General features: G+C 38.9%; 2 protein-coding genes across 2 annotated transcripts; one reads left to right on the top strand and one right to left on the bottom strand.

The window, feature by feature from the left end:
* Positions 1-1,370: 1,370 nt before the first annotated feature.
* Positions 1,371-6,002, top strand: selenol (selenoprotein L). Its single transcript, XM_044049510.1, has 9 exons — positions 1,371-1,602; positions 2,474-2,552; positions 2,642-2,695; positions 3,003-3,048; positions 3,811-3,938; positions 4,028-4,142; positions 4,238-4,360; positions 5,044-5,181; positions 5,417-6,002. The coding sequence occupies exons 1-9, from the start codon at positions 1,377-1,379 to the stop codon at positions 5,543-5,545; spliced, it is 1,038 nt and encodes a 345-aa protein (XP_043905445.1). The 5' UTR covers positions 1,371-1,376; the 3' UTR covers positions 5,546-6,002.
* Positions 6,003-7,814: 1,812 nt separating this feature from the next.
* Positions 7,815-12,087, bottom strand: clec11a (C-type lectin domain containing 11A). Its single transcript, XM_044049509.1, has 5 exons — positions 11,792-12,087; positions 10,815-10,923; positions 10,556-10,663; positions 10,084-10,167; positions 7,815-9,150 (listed from the first exon to the last, which is right to left on the bottom strand). Exons 1-5 carry the CDS (start codon positions 11,882-11,884, stop codon positions 8,738-8,740), a joined length of 807 nt encoding a protein of 268 aa, XP_043905444.1. The 5' UTR covers positions 11,885-12,087; the 3' UTR covers positions 7,815-8,737.
* Positions 12,088-12,996: the final 909 nt, after the last annotated feature.

Here is a 12,996-nt window from a genome sequence, read left to right as displayed (position 1 = left end):
CCGATTCCTTCATCTGAGGCCGAGTCAGTGTCGTAAAAATACCAATATGGAGCAGAAATCGTATGAAGAAGCGTTGAAAATGCTCACGGAGACTTTTCATTTTGCAATTTAACACAATTTGAATGTATACAAAATATTCCCGATACTGTTGTTTGAATCTGGCCTGGTGGAATTATCTATTTGTAACGTTTACATGCTCGTAAAAGTGTCCGATATTGAAGCTACGCTGGTGCAAACTAACGAGTCGGCAGGTAAAGATTAAAAAAAAAAAACAACTGCTGAGTCACTTGAACAAAATATTTTTTGGGGGAGATTTTTTGGCTGCCTTTAAAATAAATCTTCATCACTGAATGTCCCGATATCGCTCATTGTTTTTTCGCTGTGTCACTTTTTCCTTTCCGTCATATCGCTGAGTCACCGTTTGACTCTTGATCTTAAAGCTTGAAACTTGAAGGAGGGGTTGTTGGGTTTTTTTATTTGTTTTTTTTATTATTTTATTTTAAATGAATAAGTGATTCAATGTTCAGCAGTCAATAAAACTGGTTAATGATTAAATCAAACTGTCAAACTTGTTTTGTTTTCTTTTGGAAACTTGTTTTTGTCAGGAAAGTCTACGGAGGACGAATTCCACCAAGAAAAACATCAAGTAAGTTGTGAGTAAATAAAAATGCTTGTGTTTGTTTTTCTTCTGTGAGAGGAAAATATATTAAATTAAGATTTCAGCAACACTATGTATGTTTTATTATACAAAACATGATGTTTTATTACTGTAGTATTAATTGTTTTGTTCACAAACCTAATTTAGTCAGTTTTCATGTTTTTTCTTGTTATGTGGAGCAAAGAAACCAGAATATATTCACATTTAAGAAGCTAAAAGGGCAGAAAAAAGGCACATTAATTACAAAATATTTTAATATAACAAATAAAAATGGATGGAAAATGAATTCTACTCCTAAAATATGAGTATTTATTGGTTTCTTTGCTGCTTTATGACAGTATTGTATTATTAAATACAGTAAATGTATTTTTTGTTGTGGGGAAACATTAAACTCAGTTTTCTGCTTTGTAAGGATAACACTGCTCACTGTTAATTTTGTTAATGGCAAAAAGTCTATAGCTTAATCAATAATGAAAGTAAACTTTAGTTAGGTCATTCTCAACCTCTTCACATAGTTAATAAAATATTTCTATATTTTTTATTTTAAAAACAATATTTAGTTAGTTAAAAATTACGTTCTATTAATTAAATTGTCTTATTTTAAATGAATCAAAAACGTAAAATATAAAATATCTGTTGTAGCGAAGATGAACGGGGAGAGAAAATGGGAGGAGCCAGATTTAAATATCTGTTCCGGTTGGTCAATCGACAGACGCGCATGCGCAACACCACCGAGTGCCCGACACTATTTCCGTCTAAATACGAGTTTTGCCAACTCCAGCATGTGACGGTTTCATCCGTGTGGTTCTTCTCCGGAGACCGGACGGAACCGGTGACTATGGCCGCGGATGTGACTGTGTCCCGGGAGACACTAACAGGTGCTCTGACCCGGCTCGTCAACCAGAGCAAGGCTCTGCTACAGAAGGCCAAGCAGGACGCAGAAGGTACTGTAGAACAAACCAGACCCCCTGTTAAATTCTGAGCTTTTAGCGCATGATTCCTCATTTTTTCAATGAAAGTTCACGCAACGACAACACCTTATATGCTCAGTGATTTCAACTTGATCGTGTGAATAATTCGGCATAGAGCGCATTCAAATGAGTGCGTACATTCATGAAATTCCAACTTTAATATTGTTTATTTGACTTGTACACGTGACGTTAACGGTGACGCGGGGTGAAGGAGTCAGCGCCGAATTGATCACGGCTTAAAACATGATGTTGAAATGATGTTAAGATTTGTTGTATAAGCATAATAATTTCCCCCGTGATGTACAGTAGTTTTAAAATACGAGAAACCTGAATGGAGTCCAGGGCTACATCCCGGTTTTATATTCCCAAAAATGGTAGACATCACTTACTGACACCAATGCCGAATTGAAGGGGACATCATATTAATTCAGAATAAATATGTCATTTTTGCAATGTAACCTTTGTCTCGTTTCCAGTAAGTATGTAAGTACCAAAATGATGGAAATCTGAATGGGGTCTGGGTTTATAAAAATAAAAAATGACTTCAAACCATGTTTGACCAATTTGCACTATTATACTTCATTCAGCAATGATTTCGTTATAGGCTTGATTTTCAAGGAGACGACACTTGCAACCAACAGTTACCATGTAATCCAAGTGTAATTTACTCATTTCCTTCTGCTATTTCACAATGTTTGTGCCTTTTGAAGTCGCTGGTTAATGACACCACTTTCAAGAAGGCGACGTGATCTAATCCACGTCGTGCTTTTTGGCATCGTAGTAGCGTTGCGCAAATCAGCTCGAGCAATAAAAGGTAATAAGGCAGCTCTTTGTTCTCACACAGTCTCCCTGGAGAAGCTGGTTCCATATGAAATCACCGCGTTATTTGGCCTCATGGCAGCTGGCACAGACTTCTATGACAGGTAGACGTTTCATAACCCAACTGTCACCAACGACACTGAGTAATGAGTCATAAACTGTTGTGATTTAGTGTTGTGTTCTTGTCTTTTAGCCTCGGCGTGAAGAAGAAGAGTGATGCAGAGGCCGTTTGGCGGAAGTTTTATAAGTAAGTATCAGGTCAACAAAATGATCTTGTCGTGAAAAAAATGTACCAAGAATTACGTTAGTGGTTCTAATCTGCTTCATACTAATCCCGTCCAAATAAGGCTTTACTGTAATTGACTGTTTCAATCTATAAAAAAAAATACTATAGCTATAAATGCTGCTGGTTTTATAGTCTATAGATCCAAACAGCGCGGTTTCCTGGCAAAATGGCCTTATTTTGGCAGTAAAAGACAACACACCTTCATCATCATCATCATCACTGTGGTTAATCTGGTTAATCCCGTCACACGCTGTCGTGTTTTTTACAGCCATGCAGCGGTGAGAGAGCTGGTGGACGAGTTTCTGGAGCTGGAGGTGTGTGTCTTTCACTTGTTTACTCTTAAGGCCCCGTGAGGTGATCGAAACAATCCTGTGTTTATTTGTCCTTTGTCTTTATTTTGAAACTCTGCGCACTCTTAAGACTCGCGTTTTTGCCCAACAACGATTGTTTTTTTTTTTAAATAAAAACACACCCAGATTCCAGTGCACATTTTATTGCCTTTTTTTTATTACATAAAATGTCAACATGACATATATACATAGGGGGGATAGCCATTAAAAAAAGAAAACAAACAAACTAAATAAATAAATAAAACTGCATCTTCAGTTTTCAGGTTCAGTGTCACAGCACCGTGGACAGCGCGCGCGCGCGCGTGTGTGTGTGTGTGTGTGTGTGCAGGTGCAGCGCGGTCGATAGACTGAGACCGTGTCACTCAGTTTAATCTTGTAAATAAAACTTTAGGCCCGAATTCAATTTCCCCTCGTATTGACGTAGTCGACGTAAACGTTCTCTGACCCGCCGCAATAGAACAGCAGTCCATCAAAATAGCCTATAGAGCATGAATTAGAAAACAAAGAAATTCTTTGTAAAATCAGATGTTCAGAAGCACGCCACCCCTATATAGTCAGAATTATATGATCTTATGTACAGTATTTATATATAATATATGTATGTATATACATATCTATACATAGATATGTTGTTGGTTGTAAATATGTTTTTAAACCAGTTCATTATTTCATTGAGAACATGATGATTTACTTCTACCCACTACTATAAATTCTCTGTGTGTGCAGAGCGAGTGGGACGCGTTCCTGGAGAACGTGGACAAAGGTTTGCAGGTCACCGACAGGAAGCTCGCAGGAGCCAAGATGGCCGACGGCGTGAGCCCCGACACGGCGTTCACCGACGCTCGCAGTGGAAAGTGAGTTCCCGCGCTCGACTGGTTTGGCGAGGGTTTTCTCGTGTCCTTGTTGTTTCTGAGGCTTTTGTCGTGTGTGTTGTGTGTTAAAGGAACGTGACTCTGGCTGAATATCTGGGTCGAGGTCAGAAGCTGCTGCTGGTTCTCCTCAGACATTTTGGATGACTACCGTGACGAGACCACTTGGCTGAGCTGGAGGCCAGTAAGGTCAGTTTGCCGGCGACTGTCGTTCATTATAACAACAAAGAAAACGTTCACTTTTCTATCTATTTGTTGATTTTTTTTTGTTCTCTGCTCTGCAGGCTGACCTGGAAGCTCGGTCACTGCGGGTCTTAATGGTTGCTTTTGGGAAGAAGGAGGGAGCCGAGTTGTGGCTCCAGCAGACGGGGTGTACGTTTGACATGCTGCTGGATCCACAGAGGAAGGTCAGCAAGTGTTTCTATCGCCTAATAACCATTACCTTACTGTTACATTTCCATTTAAAGATAAAGAAAGAATGGAAATTCTATTTAAAAAAGGAAATAAGGAAATATGTAGAATTTACATTATTATATAAAAACCGTAGTGGAAACTAAATGCCTGACTGATAAGTCAAACGTGTCTCAAAAGTCCGGCAAAATGAGCCTCCAAAGCTTTTATTTTGAAAATTCAAGGGTCCAGCAAACTGAGCCTTCAAAGCTTTTATTTTGAAAAGTCAAAGGTGTCTCAAAGGTCCTGCAAACTGTGCGTCCAAAGCTTTTATTTTGAAAGGTCAAAGGTGTCTCAAAGTTCCAGCAAACTGAGCATCCAAAGCTTTTATTTTGAAAGGTCAAAGGTGTCTCAAAAGTCCAGCAAACTGAGCGTCCAAAGCTTTTATTTTGAAAGGTCAAAGGTGTCTCAAAGTTCCAGCAAACTGAGCCTCCAAAGCTTTTATTTTGAAGTCTCAAAAGTCCAGCATCACACATGTGCAGATGTGATGGAAAACAATCAGCCCAAAATAGAGACGGAAGATTTTCCACATGTTGTTGCAGCTGAATGATCTCATTCCTCATTTTTAGTCTATTCTTATTATTATTATTATTTAATAAATGCCAAAATAAATGTCTGCGTGTCCTCCCTGTGTCCACAGGTTTTCAGGAAGTTTGGCCTTGTCTCGTCCTACGCCAAAGTGATGAAGTTTGACTTTCTGCTGCATTACTCGGAGTACAAAACTGTGGGCATAGACTTTCCTGACATTCCCACTCACCTGCAGGAAGATCTCTACCAGGTAAGTTGACTCTGAGCAATGTGGGATTCCTCAAGGCTCTGTTCTTGGGCCGCTTTTGTTCTATATCTACATGCTCCAGTTAGCTCAGATTATCAGGTTTTTACTAACTTTAGCACTTTTAGCTGCTTCATGTATGAAAATTAACTTGTGAAAAAAGTAATTATTTCACCAAATACTAAAAACTACATCGGTAAATGTGTTATAATAAATAAAATACACGTGTGTTTTTTTACAGATGGGTGGAAACTTTCTGCTAGATGAAGCAGGACAGGTTCTTCTTTCTCATCCGTCTAAGACTCCGTTGGACAGGCCGTCCGTGAGGACGATTCTGGACGCAGTGGACGCCGCCAACTCCACGTCGTAACCATCTGACGCGAACGCAAACACGTCACTGACACCACGGGGGGAAGAGCGGCGCTCTTTGATGCACATATATGACGTCACATCTCGCACTCGTGACGCTGCGATGAGGTGTGACTGAGGAAAAAAACGTATGCAGGAGACGACCGATCTTCTCTTTTTTTGGTGTCAGTGTTTTGATGGCTACATTTTTAAAATCCTCACCACTTCATTACATTTCATCGCGACTGCAAATGAATTTAATAGAAATATGTTATTTAATGATAAAATGCATTGATTTGCTTGAGCAAATCCATAATATGAGAGAATATGGCGCTTATTAAGACATTATTAAGTGTTACAACGATTAATGGATTACTAAATGAGTCTTTTAGTAATGTCCGGCTATACGTTCAGTTTATTGTTTTTTAAAACGATTATAACAAGTTTTCGGATTTTTCAGCTTCTTAAATGTGAATATTTTCTGGTTTCTTTGCACCAAAAAAGAAAACAAGAAATCATTAAAACTGAATAATTTAGATTTTGTGGACAAAACAAGACATTTGAGAACATTAACATCAGTTTGGGAAACACTGATCAACATTTTTCAACCTTTTTTTGGACTTAACTGGGAAAATAAGGTCGATCGATTATGAAAAGAATAGTAAATTTCACCCCTAATTCAAATAAAACATGGAAACAGTTATTTTCTGCATTGCCTCAGGTCTGATCTTTCCTATCTAAAATAAAATAGTTATGAACTTTGAATAAAATCAGATTTTTTCTCATGTATATCAAAATATTTTCACATATTATTCAGACATATTTATTGTATTTACATGTTTTCAAGTATTTAAATATGATTTAGCTATATTTTAATGATAGATGATAATAACATTGCTATTATTATTTTTCAGATTTACTGGAAATATTACCATGAAACTGCCTTTCAGGGTCAAGCAGACAATTATGCTGTCATGTAAACCAGGTGAACCTTTAGCAAAGATTTATTAAAAACATTTACATTCAGATTTTATGTACATTACAACATTGTCATTGTTTATATTGCAGGACATACAGGTTAGTAATGTGTCGTTTCTTTGTGTGAAATGCATTTTGAGCTGCTCTAAATCAAACTCCCACACACAGCGATTGAAATCGTATGTGAGTCCAGTTTGTGCTGATTCTGGAAAGAAACATGACTGCAGCTTTTCATGGTTGGGGAAATTTGAGCAAATATTTAGGAATTTGAATTCTTAAACTCACAGCAGAACGTCTGACTCACTTACATTCATATCACTGCAGCTGCACCAATAATACAATATTTATAGTAGTTACATAATCTGAGTAAATCTCAGTCTGTGATATTAGACGTTCAAGAGCAAAACATTTGAGACACTGTGTGAAAAAAAGCCTTTGAATATTGTCAAATATTTGACTGTTGCTACTTGAAAAATGCGAATGGGTAGTTCACACACACACACACATGCAATTTTGCTTATTATCTACTTATCACTATGTCATTGGAGGTCCAGGTTTGCATACAGGAGCTGTGTTAGCCACCGAGTTCTTGCTAGGTAGGTAAATGTCCACTTTAGCTTCCTAGCTCATGCTAGGTGGGTAAATGTCCACTTTACCCACCTAGCAAGGAGCTGTGTTACGCTCCTCGTTCCTACTAGGTCAGTAAATGTCCACTTTAACCACCTAGCAAGGAGCTGTGTTAGCCAACTTGCCCACTAGGTCAGTAAATGTCCACTTTAGCCACCTAGCAAGGAGCTGTGTTAGGCTCCTCGTTCCTACTAGGTCAGTAAATGTCCACTTTAACCACCGAGTAAGGAGCTGTGTTAGCCAACTTGCCCATGAGGTCAGTAAATGTCCACTTTAGCCTCCTAGCTCCTGCCAGCACGGTGTATATGAGAATATGAATGTATTTCTAGCTAGGAGGCTAAAAACATGGTAAATTATGTCATTTGGAGTAAAATCTGTCTATCTAATGGGGGGCTTAAGACACATGGACGATACATGTAAAACATGGGTTGCGAGTTGCTGCTGTTTTTGACTCATTTGAAAGCTTATATGTCAGCCTGTGTCATGTAAACATAACACGAGTCATGCTAGGTGGCTAAAGTGAAAATAGGCTAAAATATGTGACGTGAATGATGCCATATTCTGTCAAATTTGAATGTTGGGGCTTTTGGACACTTGGTTGACACCACATGCTCGCATTTTTGAGCCAACTAAATCCAGCAGCTCTTTTTAATAGTGTGTAATTTTTGTCATTTTAAATACACATTTTTATTAGGTTAATAATGTGGACATTTAAGCTAAAAAAAAAGAACATAGTGTAAATGAACTTGTTTCGAAGCTTAATTTGAATGTCAAGGCTTTCAGACACTTGAGTGACATTTCAGGTTTACAAACAACAGGGTCTTGGTCACAGGTTTCTTTGCTAATCAGAAGCTATTGGATTCACCTGTGTTCTTCCACAGCTGAGGGTAATCAGCCTCACTGGGAGGTTATATATCCAGGTTGGAGACTTGTTTCTGTGTCTCAAGGGGGTTAACAACTTTACTTTAGCTGGGGTTTCTGTTGCTTGTGTTTTGAAAATATGTCGGTTAATTATTTTGTGTATAGTCTCTGCTCATTGACTTCTGTTACACTTTTAGTTTGGGGTCCAGTTTTCTTTAGGTTAATCTGTAATTTGCCAGATTTATTGGGTGACTGTGGGAAATGTGTTACTTGATCCCTCTGATGTCAGTGTTTGTGACCAGTGTATTTTAACTGATCTAACATAAACATAAAAACTTATCACTACATTTTGTTAATACCTTTTCTTAAACTATGAAATCATGTAGTGTACCACGTAGTGGTTAAAAATCTTTATCTATCTATATCCCATTAATTTCCTGTGGTGGTAATTTTTTTACTAGGATCAATTAAGCTGAATAAACCACTTATGTCAATAAAAGTGGTGATATGAGATATGAGAAAAACATTCTGAAGATAAACCTTCCCCACACCCCTCCACTGGCATAGTGGTGAGGAGATAATGAGCACATTTTCAGTTTAGCGAACTGTGCCTTTAACCCAAGTTTCCAAGGAAAGTCTAAAGGCTTCATCACTTGTGAAAACCAATCCAGGTTTTTTTTTAAAGGGGAAGAATAAGTTATCTGAAAATGAACTGGACCATTATTTTTGATAAACATTGATGTTTTTGTTAAAGTGCCACTCGATCATCAAACTCACAGACATAATTCATATTCCGGTCGCAGTAGTGGTCCCACCAGTCGCCGTCGTCCGACGACATGGCCACGCAGTTCTCCCGCCACCCTCCGTCCGGCTGAGTGGACAGGAAGTGCTTGCGCCACTGAAAGTACGACACCCGCGTCCCGTCATCAAACAAGTACAGGCCCTCGGAGCGGAGGTCGTTGATGCCCAGCCACACGGGCCAGTTCCCGGGGTGGAAGAAGGACTTGATGTAGTCGGCCAGGGCCTCCTGCTCTTTGCGGTCGCGGGGCATCGCCATGCGGCCGCCACGTTCCAGACACTTTCTGGACGCTCCTGCGTAATCCTCGTAGGTGTTGTACACCAGATAGCATTTGTATCCTAACCTGAGACCCTTGTGACAACCTTAGAACAACAAAATGGACACTTTTATCACATGTTCAGACCTGAAAATCTATCATTCAATTACAGCAGCTCGATTATGATAGATGCTATTAGTTGCTAGCTTTGTTTGCTAGCTTTGTCGGGTGTTTGGTGCTGAGCTACTTGTGGATAGTCTATTTATTGCCCTGTTTCTCTCATGGTACAGTACAGTATGGTTCGGAATCATAAAGCCCTGGTCAGGTTTGTGTGTGACTGAGAACAGTAGCATTTCTTGGTAGCGTGACCAACGCGACGACAACAAACGATGACTGGGAAAGGGTGCCCAAGAATGGGACAGTAGGGGCTGATTATTTTGGGTACTATTCCAAATGAAAATGCAAAAAATACTAACCGTACTGTAGCGAACCGAACTGAACCGTTCCACTCTGGAAACAGTGCTTATAAGAGCTCTTTGTCTCAAATCAGCTTCATTCTGTTGCTAAGCGTGATGCTAGGCTAGTTCAAAACCAAAACAAAGTTCTGAAAGACACAAATGCTCATTATGGCGGCAGGAAACTGCATTAATGTTGGCGATGAACCAGAAACCTTTCAATGGACTTTGAAGGCCCCTGGAAAAAGGGACACAGGGGCTCCAACATTAAAGATATCGCTAATTGGCAATAATTGGCAACCAACACATTTTTCTGCTGTTACAAATTAAATTAAACCCTTGATATGACTCTTTTTTCAGTGTAAGACAATCTCACCAACAACGGTTTTATTTAAAATTTTAAATTCTTATCTATATTGTAAAATATTATGTTAAGAAGACCAACAGTCTTTGATATTGTATATAATCACTCAAATCATCTTTGAGTATCACATCATTTTTTATTATTCTAGTCTAAGAAAATATCAAAAATCTCTTATAACGAATGTTTTTATTTTTTATGAGTTAAATGAATAGTCCTTTACCTTCCAGTCTTCCAATCTCCTTGCGGTTGTCCTTGCTGTGCTGATGGACCTCGCGGATGTTGTCCTCCAGCTCCCCGACCTTAGCTGCCATGGTAACGATGGAGAAACACAAAAACAAGAAAAGAAAGATAAGAAAGTAGATTTTTCTTCATCATAACAAGGCATCTTTTATAAGGCTTTATAAACATTCTTCCTTTTATTTTAATTAATTTTTTTTCTACCTCAGTCCAGGCTTCATTGATGCCATGACTGAAACTACAATATATCCTTTTTAGGTCTCAAGGTGGCGCCACAGTAACTCTTAATGAGTCCATTTGGGCTGTTGTTTTTGTTCACAAATCGAAACTAATCAGTTGAAATGATTTATTTTGTTAAGTAGAACAAAGAAACCAGAAAATATTCACATTTAAGAAGCTGAAAAGCCAGAAAACCTATCAAAGTCATGCCGTTTTAATGTAAGGAGCGAAATCACCATCGATCTTGGACAGACGGTCCATCAGCTGACTGACTTTGACGTCCAGCGTGTAGTGACCAACGTTGAGTTTGTGGATGGCCTGGTCCATGCCGGCCAGTCTGGACACTGAGCAACAAATGGTTCAAGAACAGGGGGGAAGAGAATGAGGAATAATGAGGAAATATCACCCTATTATCACTTCAGAGATTGAAAACTTGTGATTAGATTCAAGTGATAATACAAACATCTGATTTGTAAATGAGTAAAAGTGACGCACACACGTAGTTGTATGAGTTTTCAAAGTCCGACAGCTGGTTCGTAGGCTCGGGCTCTGGAAGAACGTCGGGAACATCGCCTCGTGTCTTCTTCACCTCTGTTGAAGACGCCTTAACGCGCACACACACACACGCAGGACAATCTATTATGATTATTTTACAATTAAAATAGATACATGGGTAATCCATTCATACATACGTGTTAAGTCTCATTTAGTTGAAAACATTCAGGAAAAGTCATTCATGATTCACTTTTAAAAGCAATAATCCGTTTTTAGGAAGAAGCATTGATTTAAATTTGCTGCCCTCTAGCTCGTCCGCCGTGTGACATTAACAAAAACCTTTGACAACTTTAGATCCTCAACTTGTCCAAAGTGACCTCACCAAGTTTGAAGATGATCGCAGGAAAGCTGTGGGACATGTTTGTTTAAATACCAGAGCTGCCAAATTGCCCAAAATTGCCCAAAATGGCGGCCTTCCTGTAGCACTTACGACAAAGTCGTCATTGACTTTTTTGACCGTCCTGACATGATTAACATGTGTACCAAGTTGCGTTCATGTACGTGGGAAAAAAAGAAATCACCTGATGAAAGCTGATTTTCGGTTCCGTTTGCCCCGCCCACTTCCACTTTACGAACTTTAAATTAAAATCAAATCCACTTTAAATTTATGCCAGGTCTGATGCAGTTGCAAAAATATGTTTCATCAAAGGAAGGAAAATCCAACACATAACAGTAAAGTCCTTTCAAAATAAAAGTTTGACACACACACACTGGTTTGCACAGCTTTTCTTCTTTAGGACATTGAATTCCATTCATTTGGACTAGAAGACTAAACAAGGCGTCCATGGCTGAGTTAGGGAACCAGGTTGTGGTCTCCATGTGGACTACTGGTCCTGACAAGGTCAGTGTTTATGCCATTAAAGGTCCTAAAAAGAGGCAACAAAATACAAGAAAACACACAAACAAACAGTCCTGACCTGTGTTGGTGCAGCGTTGCTTGTTCCTGTTGGGACACAAACACCCAGAGAACACAAACTCAGGAGAGCGAGTGAGGTGGCAGCCGGTCCCATTTTCTGCTTCCTAATAATGTTTTTTTTTTTTCCCTTCCTGCAGCTGTGTCTCTCTGTCTCCACGTCGCTGTCTGTCTGTCTGTCTGTCTGTCTCCTGAGCCTCACTGGTTTCCCCCGCAGTGATGTGATCCAGGGAGCAGAAAAGCAGCAAAGCAGCAGGAATCTCCCATTGGAAATGTGAATGGGAGCTGCTGTGCCCTCCCCCCTTTTTTTTTTTTTTAAAAAAGGAAAAAAAACCTGTAAATAAAAACAGATATAAAAATCAGAATGACACTTCCCACTGTCTCAGTCTCTGTCTCTGGTGTGGATGAAGACGTCTCCCTCTTTTCTTTTCCAAACAAACAGGAAAGGTCATTGTTTCTGTTCCCACCTCCAGTTTCCACTCTTTGTGTGAACAGTGCACATGTTCACAGACATCACAGCTCTAATTTAAGAAATGTAAGATTGCTTTTCTTCCATCTCAGCTGCAGAAGCATTTTCTTGACCCACAGAGGAAAAACAAACTAACAATAATAAACCATGTTCTCAGCTGGAAATATACACTTTGGTTTTTCTTTTGACTGGATTTTGACCTTTTGGTTTCATCTTAAAACGTTTCTGCAGCTTTCCAGTGCAAAAACCATATCTTCTTGCTCGGGGGTTCCCAAACACTGGGTCGGGGGCCCCCAGATGGGTCACAGGAGATGTTTTTGGGGTCCCCAAACAAATTTTCCAACCTTTTTATTTCAGATTTGGGTATATATTTTTACATTACATTACATTACATGTCATTTAGCAGACGCTTTTATCCAAAGCGACTTACAAAAGTGCATTTAAACATTTGGGTACAAATAAGAGCTAGAAGTAAGTAAGAGCATATTTAAAAACAATTTACATAAAACCTCATTTTATGTAGGTTATTAAAGATACCAGGTAAAAAAGAGTCTCTTTAGTGTCAATTAAAGTCACAATGCCACCAAAGAATACTATCTTGGAGCAGTTTAATGCCATTAGTGTGTATTTACAAAGCAATATAAATTAATCTTGTTTCTGAATGCTGAGATCTAAGGAGGAATTGAATCTCCAATTCAGTCTACCAACTTCAATTTTTTTCCCTATTGCTTTTAACTGTA

The sequence above is a fragment of the Solea senegalensis genome, linkage group LG17, assembly GCF_019176455.1.
Source record: "Solea senegalensis isolate Sse05_10M linkage group LG17, IFAPA_SoseM_1, whole genome shotgun sequence".
Classification (NCBI taxonomy): domain Eukaryota; kingdom Metazoa; phylum Chordata; class Actinopteri; order Pleuronectiformes; family Soleidae; genus Solea; species Solea senegalensis.
This window is presented reverse-complemented; position numbering and strand designations above follow the sequence as displayed.